The 13,657-nt window shown below is 40.8% G+C and overlaps 1 protein-coding gene across 14 annotated transcripts in view; it reads left to right on the forward strand.

The window, feature by feature from the left end:
• map7d3 (MAP7 domain containing 3) overlaps window positions 1-13,657 on the forward strand; it is a 30,104-nt gene that overhangs the window by 11,035 nt on the left and 5,412 nt on the right. For 3 of the 14 annotated variants that reach the window (XM_030395695.1, XM_030395697.1, XM_030395698.1), the window contains 7 exons: window positions 570-677; window positions 1,431-1,532; window positions 2,745-2,843; window positions 5,361-5,486; window positions 8,276-8,415; window positions 12,038-12,165; window positions 12,263-12,483. In XM_030395695.1, coding sequence (XP_030251555.1) covers window positions 570-677; window positions 1,431-1,532; window positions 2,745-2,843; window positions 5,361-5,486; window positions 8,276-8,415; window positions 12,038-12,165; window positions 12,263-12,483 — 924 coding nt within the window. The remainder of the gene's footprint in view (window positions 1-569; window positions 678-1,430; window positions 1,533-2,744; window positions 2,844-5,360; window positions 5,487-8,275; window positions 8,416-12,037; window positions 12,166-12,262; window positions 12,484-13,657) is intronic. The other 11 variants (XM_030395706.1, XM_030395709.1, XM_030395696.1 and 8 more) reach the window with 10 other exon arrangements.

Below are 13,657 nucleotides of genomic sequence, written 5' to 3' on the forward strand. Positions count from 1 at the left end.
TAACTGGCAGTTTTTCACTAACCATTTCTTGTATGAGGCCTGTGTTCTGAATGTGCCTTGTGCTGGGTGAATAGCTGGAAGTGTAGCTTTAAGTTTTTTCACTCACAACGTCGAAACACTTCCAGGTCACATGGGCGACTCTGCATGGAAGCCTGACACGAAACGCAGGACTAATATCTCTCTGGCACGGATCATATGACAATGATGCTCTCATCTTTGGAGTGGTCAAACAAAAGCATCTGTTGTTGACTAACTGCCATGCCCGGCTCTTAAACCACAGCAACTTTGTTGTGGTTTGCTAAAAGTCTACGTAGTCATGTTAAACATGATATTCACGTCTGAATTCATACTTTATATCATGTATTTTTCATGGTTTAATGGGTATATTATGTAATTAGAAATATTTTTATCTTTGGTATTTCAAAGCAACATATCACCCATTGCATATTAGGGGTATTAAGATCTTGCAGAACCTTGTACTCCCTTGTGTGCACCCAAATGCCTTTCCCAATAGCCAACCTCCAGTTTAAACCCCGCCTCCCCTGTCTGTCTATCCTCCTCCCTCCTAGTGGACAAGCGCTCCACATCCACCATGAACCTGAAACAGCCGTCTGAGGCTGGCATCAGCAAACGCCTATCCTCCTCCTCTGCCACCCTCGTCAAATCTCCCGACAAAAGTAAGTCTCTTGTCTTCCCTCCCCCTCCTTCCTCGTTTACTCCTTCTCCCCCTCCCTTCCTTCTAACCTCCGTGCATTCCCATGCTGTGTGTTAGGCAATAAAGTAGGTTTTCAGACTATCTGCTATCAGCCAGGTGAATGTTTTTCAGTGATGATAATGTATTGAGATCTAACAGTTGACAAACTGTAGATTATCTGGAACAGACCCACTTTCTCTTCCAACTCTTACGGCTGCAGTGAACTCTGACCCCTGTGCTCTCCATATCCAGGGCTTTACACACAGGCTCACTGGAGCACAGACTGGTAATAATTACTTTAGCTCTCTGTCTCTGGTTCAAGCTAATGAGAAATTAGCATGGTCTCCCAATATTGCTTTATCCGTTCACTATGCACCTCTATGAAGTACTGAATCAAAATCTTCAGAATCAGAAGAGGTCCCTGGCATCAACTTGTGATTTGTAAATAAATGTACTTGTAGTGGTGTAGAAACCTCACATATTTTGATTTTACAAGTGTTTTTGATTTCTACAGAAAGAAATAATCAACACAATCAGCTGATTCACATCTCTCCACAGCTTCTACTTTTTGATATTGCTGATTTTTGTATACCTCCCAATTTATTTCACATTTATGCCTTTCCTTTTCCAGGGTTCTCTATTTTTTTCCTAAAAAAAAAAGTCTGAGAGACCTTGAACCATTCACAAGCGAGCGCTGTGTAAATTCACCATTGGGTGTTTCATCATTGTCTCTCAGGGGCTAAGCAGAGGAGCTCATCTTGTAACCGGTTGCCTAGCAATGGCAATGCTGCTCAGGCCAGTAAGGAAGACGGCAAAAAGCTTCAGGTGGAACAGACAGGTGCAAAAGATCCGCTCTCCATCCCACACCACGCTTTCTTAACAAACCAACACAGATGAAAGAGGAAATATTAGCCCAAGGGTTGGAGCTGGGCAATATCTCAATATTATATCATTATTTGCGACTATTTACCGGGTTAGATTTGAGACTTTGCTATATTGTGAAATGGCCCAAGTGTTGTCTTTTCTTATTTTAAAGGACACATTACAGTAACATTACAAGTGAATTAATCTGTTTAAGCAGCCAGACATGTTGTTCTTATACTTTCCTTGACCAGTTTAGTCATTATATTGACATTACTGGAGATTAATTATCAAACGTTTCATTGTCTTGATATTTTGTTGAATGAAGAGGAATTACTACGGACTACTCATTTTCTACTGAAAAGGCGACCAGATTACCTCATAACCAAAATATGCACAAGGCAGAACATCTTCTTTGGATTATTCAGATGATATTGTCATATTTGTAATATTAACAAAACGTCAATATTGAATTTTTTGATATCAGAGTTATCATGAATATCACAATATTGACACACCTAATTTAGTATACATGTAACCGGAGTTGCACAATATTTACACACCTAAACAGGATCGATTTGGTGTGTCTCGATGAAGCCTAAATATATTGCGTTATTGTTCCAAGGCCCTATTGCCCAGCTCTATATGTTAAAATATAAATATAACACTCGCCATCAGAAAAAGAAAACCAAACAAATAACAAAATTAGTTGAAATAGCTCAACTCAGAGTTTAAAGAAAAAACTTACCATAATCTATACCATGTATATCTGAAGAATATCTATAGATATCTATAAATATAGAACATAAAACATGAATAAGCTAGAATACACCTAAATATAGGAAAACTTAGGATAAAACACTATGTAGCTATGCCAACCACATATCAAGCTAACTTTGCACATGCTAATGGTTTAAACACACAGCTATTAAAACTACAACAGGTCCCTTTGTTGCAGTATTAACTTTGTGGTAGCCTGAGTTAGTGAACATCAAGTAGACAGTTCCAACTCTCCTCTGTGTGTTTTAAGCATCCTCTATTAAACTTGGACATCAGCTGCTGTCTGCAGTAGCCCGGTGACTCACACATGGCCAAATGAAGCGCACATGACTCTAAACTGTCTCTGGGGATTCCTTGTTGACTCCTTCCCAGTGCCTGCTTGGCTGTAACTCCACTTTCGTGTCCGTAGGCCGTTCCATGAAGACGAGAAGTTCGTCCCTCACACGAGTAAGTGTGGGCAGAGCGCAGACCCCTTCCAAGCCTGATAAGGGGACAACGGATGATCAAGGTGGCTAGCATGAACAATCAGCTCTCATTTGTTCTCATACATCGCTCAGGCCTCCATTTTGGAATAACAAGCATGTTGCTGTGATGCTAACAGCTTGCTCATTCTGAATTTTCTCGGTTTAAAAAGCTTATCATCACTCTCGGCTACTAAGAGGTTTCGGGGATAATATTCAGTGTCATCAGCTAAACGGGTGTATAAACCTTCAACTCTTCTTTTTGTGTATTCCTTCTTTAAATCCTTGTTCTCTTCCGATTAAATCTTACTCACTGAATTACCTCTAGGCAGCTGATAAGCTTCTCTGCACTGTTTGTCTGTGATTAACTGGACCCACTGATGCTTGTTCCATGTATGCCTTAACCTCTCTGCTGTTTTAACCTGCACTGTGCCTTGGATCTCACTGAAAGCTGATCTTGTTTTAACCTTCCTTATTGTTTTGTGTCAACAAAGTGTCAACCCAGAAATGGTTTTGCTGTGTTCCCTGTTTGCACTAACGGTGTATTGTTTTGTTGTCACAAAGTGTTGATTGTTTTCTCCCTCCCAGATGACGTCATAGCTGGATTTAAGTCGCTGTGCTCGTGCTTCAGTGTGGTGTGTGTCAGTGCCATCCCACCGTAGCACCCCCAGAGCACAGAAATGACCACGGCAGCTGACTGCAGTCTGTGTATTGCCATTAACCACCAATGCTTTTGTTCGTCCTGTAGCTGGCCTCTTCGTGCAGATGAGGAGTTAAAAATGTCACTGTTCTGTATTCATGTTTGTTCTGTGTGGTTAACCTAGGCAATAATACAACTACTGACTTGGCACTGCTCATCACCAAAAGAAGATTTTCTTAAAGTTTTTTTTTTTTTAACCCACATCGTTGTTTTAATAGTTTTAAACTTATCTCAAACTAATCACCCATCTTAATACCTGGGTGCAGAGCAGCGAGCTGTGCTGCCATGCTCCAGGAGTTAGCACTCATCAGCTAACAACAAACAAGTCTGTCTGCAACAGATGTCTTCTCAGTGAGGGGCTCCAAAGGGAACTGTGACTGTGTGCTCTCATTTTGAAGAACGAGCATTTACTGTAGAGACATGTGGCAAAATCAAACCTTCATCACTTTTTCCCTTCTTCTCGTATCGATGCTTCTTTGTGGCCTCGGTAGCAACAACGGCATAAATTGGGAATTATTGATTTTTCCATTTCATGGAGGCAGGAGCTCTTTGTTTCTGCAGTGAAATCAAGAGTTCACTGTAGTGCTTTTGTAATATGCTGAATTGTTCAGTACTGACTGTTATAGTCCGCCTCTGTATTATCAAATTTGCACTTTCTTTAACTTAACCATAAAATAAGTTTGCACTGCAGAATCTAAAGAACTTCTGCCTGGTCACAGTCACTTGCTCTGTCACTTCTAGGCCTCATTCAGCCCAAATCAGGCGTTTCGACAATAAGTGCAGGGTTGATCTGCGGTGTGGGATGACACCACCATCATTTGGTCTGTAAACTCGGCCTGGATAGCGACCAGTTTCCAGCATTCAGCAAATCTTACATAGAGGCTTTTCCCATTTAGAACAAGTTTGCTGAATATTTCTCCTCACATGCTGTTTCAGCCCACTGGGAGCACGATGTTGTTTGAGGAAACTGAGCAATTTGGTTGAAGTTTGAATGATTGTGAATGTGTTTCCTTTTGGAAGAAATAACAGTATCTTTTTCACCCTGACACCAAATATATCATGTCAACCAGCGCTAGTTAGAAAGCATGAAAAGCTTCCATAATGTGTATTATAGTAGCTGGTTAAATTTGTATTGTCATTTTATAAATTTAGTGTAAACCGGTTGACCAATGATACTGTTGACCCTTGATTGCCAACCTATGATTGGCCATCGTTGATTCTGTGTTTACCTTTCATCTCAGGGCTGCTGCAGTTTTTTTTTTTGTTGTTGTTTTAATCTCAGCCATCCGCACTGCCTCAGTCTTAAACACACTAGTCAAAAAGAATGGGAGGACTGGTGTTTTCACCACAACGCTTGATTTGGTCTGAATGAGGCCTCAGTCTTTGGGTTCTTTCACTTCTCATCTTTCTACCCAATAGTGTTCCTCTGCTGTCTTCAAAGTTCACTAATGTTTCGTTTTTTTCCCATCAGCAAACCTCCCTGTACCCCAAGGAACCATTGATTTGACCTCATTTTCTACTTTGACTAATGATTTTCAGTAACCAGACAATCAGTCTCAGCACTCTTCCATGGTGTCCTTTCCTTGCTGTCTTTAATGACTCTCCTTATTTTTTCGAATGTCACTGAAAGATAACAGGATAAAGACAGTTAATAAGGAGCCCATGTAAGATTATTGGGACTTAACCTTCAGTTGTTGATGTTGATTCTCTTCTGCTGGTTAAATCACATGGTGACCTTTCTAAATTTAACTGATCCTCCCCTCCCTCCTCTTTGTTTTGCCTTCATCCCCCATTCTCATCCACTTTCTCCTTCTCGGCCTTTCTGTTCTCCTCTTTTCTTCGGGTGATTTTTTCGGCCGTGTAGCTCACAGGCCACCGGCCGGCACTGTGGACGGAGGGGTCCTTAGTCGCCTGCTCACCCCCACCCAGGCATCTCTAGCTAGGAGCAAGAGCGCCGCCGCCCTGTCAGCTGAAGGAAGAGATGCTCCAGGTAACCTCCGATTCGGAGACCCTGACAGAGAGGAAGGAGGGCTACGCAGAGAGCGTGGTCCTCCCTACTTACCCTTATTTTTTATTAGTAGAAAGTCAGCCCAATCCCTTTCCTTCACTAGATCTGATCTCATCCTTTTGCCCTACCTTGTTGGAACAGTCATAGTGAATGGTGGTCTCTTTGTGGTGGTGGAATTACAGAAGTCCCTGCACAGCTCCCCGTGTTTAAAAGCCGCTATTGTAATGATCAGCTGTTTGTCTTATGTTATGTTATGTACAGTAGTTATTTGCAGCAAAGTACACTCATGTGAGAGATCATGGTTACATGGTAAATATTGACAGACACAAACGGCTCCAGCTCACATGCACTTTCAGGTCTGACACAATTGGCTGTTGTGTGCTGACTTGGCTGCGAGCATTTCTCTGCATCTGAGGAGCCTCAGAGTCCATGCTGGGAGATTTGCTCTAAGCTGCTTACCTGTTGGTTCTTGTTACGTCAGAATCAGACTGTTGTGCTATCACATGTGTTCTGGTAGTTCGGCCAGATTGCTGAGCACCAATACACAGTGCTGACATGGTAATTACTGGCATTTTCAGTGAATATTGAAGTCGCACTAATCAGATTCAGTATGCCTCCCTTCTTGCACGAGATTTTCGACAGACTCGTTTCAGTAAAATACACTCTGAAGCCAACTAGGTGAGGTTTTATGTCTCTCTGAATGACTTGCATGCTTTAAATATTCAGTAAACTGTTTTAACTTTTTATGTTTTTATGCTCCGATGAGTGGGATTTACAGCACATAAAGCAGCATAGGCACCCATAATGAATCTCCTGGCACACACCGATGAATGCCCCATTTTTCTTGTTGACTCTTTTTTTAAAGAACCATACTGTAAAGCACTGACTCACTCAAAAGCTGCGACTGGATTCCTCGTGTTGGTTTTAGGTTGTGGTGTTTATTGACCGGCCATTACAAACCCATTAGTGACTATAGATCTTCTGCTAAGTATAGACACAGTAGAAACATGACACATTGCCTTTTTCTACAGCAACAGCAGTGGCAGGGTACATTTTTGTAGTTAGCCACCATACTGTAGCTGCTCAGTATGCAGTCTGAATGAATTACAGGGCACATTTGTGTTCAGGCTGTGGCAGGGAGAGTTCTCCAGGTCTCAGGATTATCTTGGCTAATCCCTCAATCTGACACAGCAAGCTCATAGCCGGTGGACAACAGTATTTACTCTCCTTACCAACTAAAGGTTGCACTTAATCTCAGTGCTAAGGACAGCGCTCGTCACCCATTGTCATTCCAGGTTTATAGTTATTGAGAATGTCCTCATCAATCATCCTATTTTCATAGAATTTAGATATATGCATGGTGTCTGCAGGTCCTTTTTTAAAGCTTTAAAGTCATTACATAGTCTTAAATTTGAATTTAAACAGCCTTGACTGGTATAAACACTTTATCTAATTTAATTTATCCATCTTTTAATTTTATTTTTATCCAATGGTGTCCATGTTTCTGATGTAAACATATTTAAACCTACCACTGAACCACTGAACCTAATGCTGTCTTTTTAACTTTATACTTGCACCCACCTGTTGGCAAAATGTAGATTAATGATAGAACCTACCTCTGCACAGTACCACATATATTACTTAGCTTTATACTTATCTACAATCATTCTGAAAAGTATTTTTCATTCAAAAATCTGTCTTAGATTTTGTTGAAAATAAGCATTGAACAACATGAAAATCTCAAATTGATGATGCTTTCTGAAATAATTGAGACTCACAATATTAACTTCATAATCATCAAAAAATATGCCTAAAACTGTGAAAATGGGACCAAGACATATTAGATTCACATTAGTTTTTGTAAAGAAACAAATATTTTCTTTCCATCACAGAACATATTTGTTAGCGAAAAAATTCAGGTAGGAGTGCAAATTTGTGGTATTGCTCCGCAGAACAGACATTTCAGCCATGGTGACATACTTACTAATTACTGAAAATGGAAGCAAACTCCCCTTGATAATATATTAGAAAAACAATAATGAAGTCAATTCTGTGAAGATGATCACCAATTCACAATTATTTCAATAAAGGAAAATCCATTCATAGTCAAGTAAAAAAGATCAAGAGGTGGTGTAAACATGCATAAAATGTTAGTGTCTGTTACTTGTAAACACCCTGATAGAGAAAGCCTTAGTCATGAAACCACAACGAACTAGAGAGTTACAGTATGATGGCAGGAAGTACTCAAAGACAGCAACTGAACACAAGAAACAACACTATCAATATCAATGTGTGTTTAGTGTACTAATAAATCTGTGTGGTACATGTGTGCACTGTCAGTGTGTGTTGTGCTGTGTTGGTGGTAGGTTTTTGTGTAGTCTGTGCTGTGCGGTGATGCTTCCGGGTTTGTTCATGTTGAGGCTTTTGCTACCTGTGGAGTGTCGGGGTTTCTGTGAGATTGTTGCCCTCTGCTGCTCCGGTAATCTCCAGCCCAAACAAGCTTCACAAATCAAGCCATTGCCTGCCTAATCTAACAAATCGCTTTTTTTGTGCTCTTATCCCCTCACAAAAATCCTCTCCTGCATTTCTTTCAACCATCATCTGCCCTCCCTTCCTCTCTCTCTCTTACTCTCCCTCTCTCTTTCCCTCCACTCTCTTTATTCTCTTTGGTTCATTCGCTCTTTTGCTGCTTTGCTGCCCAACACGGCCGCTTATCACCCCTCCCATTGGTTGTGCTCCCCTGGCCCTGCGATGACTGTGTCCTTTACCAGAGTGTCACCTGTGTCCTCGCTCAGCCTCTGCCAGTCCCCTGCACCCACCGCGTGGACCCGTGCGCAGCCGCAGCATCGACCGGCAGAAGAGCGGCATGACCACCTCTGTGTCGGCCGACGGAGCTCTCGACCCTTCAATGGTGAGAACACCTCTTGACGTTCATGTGACTAACCCCACTGGCCTACAGAGAATCTGAAAAAGTATGATGTTGTTATGATCAACTGAAGTGAAAGCTTTCATTGCAGATAGATGAATGGTCTCCCTGTTCTCTTACCCTTAAGTTGCCTTTTTGTAGCCACGTTGAATAAGCGTTTCTTATATGGCTCTGCAAGTACAGAAACTTAACATACATGTGTGAAAATCCGCATTACATGAGGTAGTCGACAGTGTGAATCTGTTTCACGGAGTGGTCTGTTTGCTCGTGACAGTACTGGAAGAGGAAGGGAGTGACAACAGTCTGATCATGTTTCATTCATTGGGTTCACTCAGTCATGCCTTGGCACAGTTAACCAGGACTAGGTGCGCAGATATACCCGGGTTGTCAGTTTGTTTTAACCGTCAATAATCCAGATGCACCAGTTTTAGAATTCTGGGCCGACTGTTGATTTTGTTGTTCCAAATTTATTTACCCTTTTTTTGTGTCAGAGAAACTTTGACACACTCATTTGGAAAAATTAACTGAACTGTTTTAAAGTCATTCAGCCTAGAAAAAGTAGAAAATGTATGAAACAACCTTGCCTTGCCTTGCCAGGTGTCAGCCAGTAGTTCATGAATGTGCCACCACAAAGTTGATGGGACAAAATTAATAAAGATTGTCCTCCATGACCAGTGAATGTAATCTTATTTGTCGATAGCAGTCAACAAGGCAGATGTTAGCTGGTACCGATGTACCAATAAATCAGTTCACCATGTGAGGTAATAATGCAGCCCTGTGTCCGTAAGCTAGCTTGCATTAACTAATGGAGTACCTTGGATGTAGGGCTATAAATTGTCTCTTTACAGTATTATACAGTAGAATAAAATTGCTAGAAAAAAGTTCTGTGTTTGTAAAACCGTGTGAAACCTTTGGTAGCAGCAATATTTTGCTTTTATTTTTATGGGACAGTTAATGGAAGAAAACACATGGAAGCAACTCATACATGATTTAATTGTTGGCAGCACTTCAAGCTCCAAGTAACATTTCTTTTTATTGTCTAATCTGTTATCTGTCAGTTATTTTCTCAATCATTCGGCCAGTTGTTTGATCTACATTTTTCACCATTTTTGAATACTTTTGGACCAGTGTTTCCAAAAGCCCAAGATGATGTCGTCAGATGTCGTATTTTTTAACCTGAAGACATTCAGTTTACTGTCAAAGAGGAGAAAAGAAATCAGAAAGTAGTCACAGAGAACTCTGTCCTTTTTTTGGTCATAAAAAAATACTCAAATTGATTGTTTGGTGATCAAATTATTAGCTGATTAACTTGATAGTTGACAAGTAAACGATTAATCATTGCTGCCCTGACTGCAGTGGACGAGAGGGATACCTTTTCCCTAATCCGTCTGAATAGCAGGTCTTGTGTAGTGAGAACAAATGCATGCTTTCGTGCATTGAAATGCTTTCACTAAGAGGAATCTGTAGATGGTACCAAAGGCTCTGATTTATATGCACGTATCCGGCTGCATTTGCCTGTCAAAGTACTTCTGCAGGATGCTAACCATAGGAAAATGTTGTTCCTCCAGCTGTTCTTTGACATTTGCTGCTCACTCTCTTATATCGCCATCATTTTATCCTACTCACTGCTTTCTTTAACTGGGGTCTTAGATAGTGTTATTTGATGTCTCATAGTGGCCTGGCTGTCTCTCATAACCTGCCTGTCTTCAGCCTCCTCTGTGGCTGTGAAGGGACTCATTGTCAGAGCCTGAGACAAAGAGATCAGCAGTAGCCTGATTATGGGCAGATCAGGCCATGCAAAGCAGACCCCACCCTTCACCCTGGGGCCGAATGTCAAAAGCCTTTTGACTGTCCTCATCATTCCATTGTCTTCTCCCCTCCACATGCACAGATTTGGTGGGGAGATAATTGAAATTCACAGCTTATCGCATTGCATCACACCTCAGATAAATTGTGTCTTTCAAGCCAGCTGAGTCGGGCTGCCTGAACTTGGATATTTCTTTTTACAAATGATTATAAGTGACATGATTGGATATTCTGAGATGTTTGGTGTCGTCAGTGTCGTGCAATTCATGGCTGTTACTGCTGTGTATGTCTTTTAAGAACTCCACCTCTCTTTGATACAAAGACACATATACTGCTCCAATTTTATACTGACATATACAGGAAATGAATGACTCATCCCTGTTGAGAAACTGTATACCAGTCGCCTGTTTACTGTCCTTGTTTTTACCTTCCCGTCCTCACAAGAGAATGATTACCACGCTGTGACCAAAGTTGATAGAGTTATTCATAATGGCAAAGCAATTTCTTCTTTTTAAAATGTACAGTATTAAATCAACTTACTTGGCTTGAGGTGGGACAGTAATGTATATTTGTGTCTGCCTGAGTGTCACATGGTTGACCTTGTGCAGTCGTGTTCATAGAGCCAAACGCAGCACGTGGACATTAAAAATAGATGAATTAAAACCTGACCCATGGCCGCCATCACACCAGCATTGCGTCACTGTCTGAAAAGCCGTGTGAAACTGAAACACAGAGGACGGCAGCTTAAAAAGGAGTTACATGGTGTATTTTCAATTTAGTTACAGCTCCTCTTTTATATAATAGGTACCTTTCATTTATTTCTTTAAGGATTTTGAGGTTTCATTTTCTTTTCTTTTTTCTTAAACACAAGCTCCTGATTTTGTGCAAATGTAAAGATTTACCCAAAAAAATACCAGAAAATGTTTATGATCACAGTGATCAGACCTGATAAAGTTCAATTAGGTGTTATTTTTCATCAGTTTCAGGAGAATATTTAATCTCTCATGTGTCAATCGGAGTTGTGTCCATAATTTTCGCCGGACCCCAGAAGAATTTTTTGAGTTCAAATTAGGTCATTCTTAAGTTTGAGAAGGAATAATTTGAACTGAGAAGGAATAATAATTTGTTTCCTTCAGTTTGTTTTTAAGGTCTTCAAGGACAATTCATGTCCATATCAAAGCCATGTGCTGTGATGAGAGACTACAGTAAACCCTCTTCTTCATTTTCCAGAGTCACTCGCCAAAATGTTTGGAAAACACTGACTTAGACTTTGGCTGCATAATATGATTAAATTGTCATATTGTGATTCTGTGGACAGATAAAAGATTAAACATTTATGATTCATGATTGGTGGGAATGATCATCGGTAGAATCATAAATGATGTAAGATTTTTGGGGGTTTGTACCAAACAATCACGTTTTTTGTCATCTGATGAACAAGATCTGTAGCCCTGGGCATCTCTGCAACACTACAGAACCTCATTGTGATGTTGTTTTGTCAGACTTTTTTCACGTTATCAAAAACCAGCTTCTGATATTTGGATATTTGGATATTTCACTCGCCATATTCAAAATTCAGCAGCTCTAGTGGAGACCAACAGGCTGTAGTGAGACATTATTATGTTTGTGGACTGATCTTTTTTTATATAAATACCACTTAGTTACATGATTTACAACTGTTTTGTTTATGACGCAAAGGTATTTAAATCAACATCGACATATTTTAATAGGTAAATAGGTGTTTGTAAGGGTTTTATTGTGAGTTACGTGGTAGTCATGAATTACTTCTTTACCTCTACAGAAGGACAAGCATTTATCGCCTGGAGCGCAGCGTCCCGCCTCCCCGTCTTCTCCCCTGGGACGAAACCGTTCACCATCTCCAGCTCCCAATCCAGCCCCAAAGAGGACCCCCTCCCCAGCAGCATCAAAGTAAGCCCTAAACCTTTCCTTAACTTAAATAAAAAAGAAAAAGCTACAGCCAAACTCTCAAACAACTTTAACTATAAAACACAATATCTTCTCACAGGCAAAATTCCAAGACACGCCCGCCCTCACCTGGTGCAATGAAACAACGTCCCCCATCCCCCCAGCCTGCATCAGCCAAGCCCCCACCCATCCAGAAACCAGCTCTCACTCCAACAGGACCCCCCACCTTGAGGAAGAGGGACTCCAAGTCCAAGGATCTGTGTCCTGTCCAGGCTGTGTCTACACAGTCGTCTGACTCCAGCAAGACCAAAGACAAAGATGGTGAGCTACTCTCAGTGATCAGAATGCAGTTCACAGCTGAAATTATTCATTGTACTTCATTGAAATATATCTCAAGCTCGCTGGAGAAGGAGTTTCATATTAGTACAAATCATGTAATAAAGCTCCATATTAAAGGAAGACTTAACAAACATAGACAGCTGACTGGTTTTAATTTCATCAGGTCCAATATTTACCAAGACTGATGGTTATTCTGGGGACCAGGATGTTTGCACTGGTGCATCGAGATATGCTGTCAATTTCAGAGGGGGAAGTAAACCCAGGCAAAATGAAATGAAATGAAATCTTTCTCATCTTAACTAGATAAATAATATGGAAGCAAGATCAAACCTACTTAAAAGCCCAGAAAAGATTAAAGTCGTGTCTCCTTCCAGATAATTATCTTTGAATAATTGGGTGTCCCTTCCTCTCTACCTAGTAATGATTGTTAATCCATGTCGGCCTTATTTCTCATCATTCTTCACGTATACATTGTCCAGACATCTGGTCACATTTCATACATACACACAGAGCTCAGGGGCTGGAAAGGGAGGAAATCAAACAGCTCTAAAAAGGAATGGTGTTCCATCAATGAATTGTTAAAATTGCAGAAAACGAGTTTGTTTAGTAAAACAAGCTGCTTAAGCTGTTTAGAAGAACTAGAGATATTGTTCTAATTTTATTTTTGACATTATCACCTTTTTTCTGTAATTAAACCGGAAAAAATGCTCACGCTCTGTTCCCCTTTGAACTCCCTCACTCTGTTATCAGCGCTGCTTCCAGCATGAAGAAAAACTCATGACCATGAGTGTTAAACGGTAATCAAACTGTGATCATGGTTCAGTTCTGCTTCAAAGAGCAATCAGTTTGCTTTTAAGATAACAGAGCACTATTATCTGTTTTGATTGACAGACCATACAGAGATGTGTGTGTTTGTGTGCTGTAAACCGACGTGGCAGCAGCTCAGTTTGCAATAAATCTCAGTGGAGCAGGAGACCTATTAAGTTCCAGCTGGAGTCACATCCTGTTGCAGTTCTGAGCTTGTTCCTGCTGCCATCTGCTGGAGAAAATCAGGCTCTCCAGGATAAAATGGCTTAGTAATGGTTCTACAGCACCTAACTGTGTGGTATATTGTAGGCAACTGGACTTCAGTCAGTTTCTTGGAGACCTTTCACCT

The sequence above is a fragment of the Sparus aurata genome, chromosome 18 (assembly GCF_900880675.1).
Source record: "Sparus aurata chromosome 18, fSpaAur1.1, whole genome shotgun sequence".
Lineage (NCBI taxonomy): Eukaryota > Metazoa > Chordata > Actinopteri > Spariformes > Sparidae > Sparus > Sparus aurata.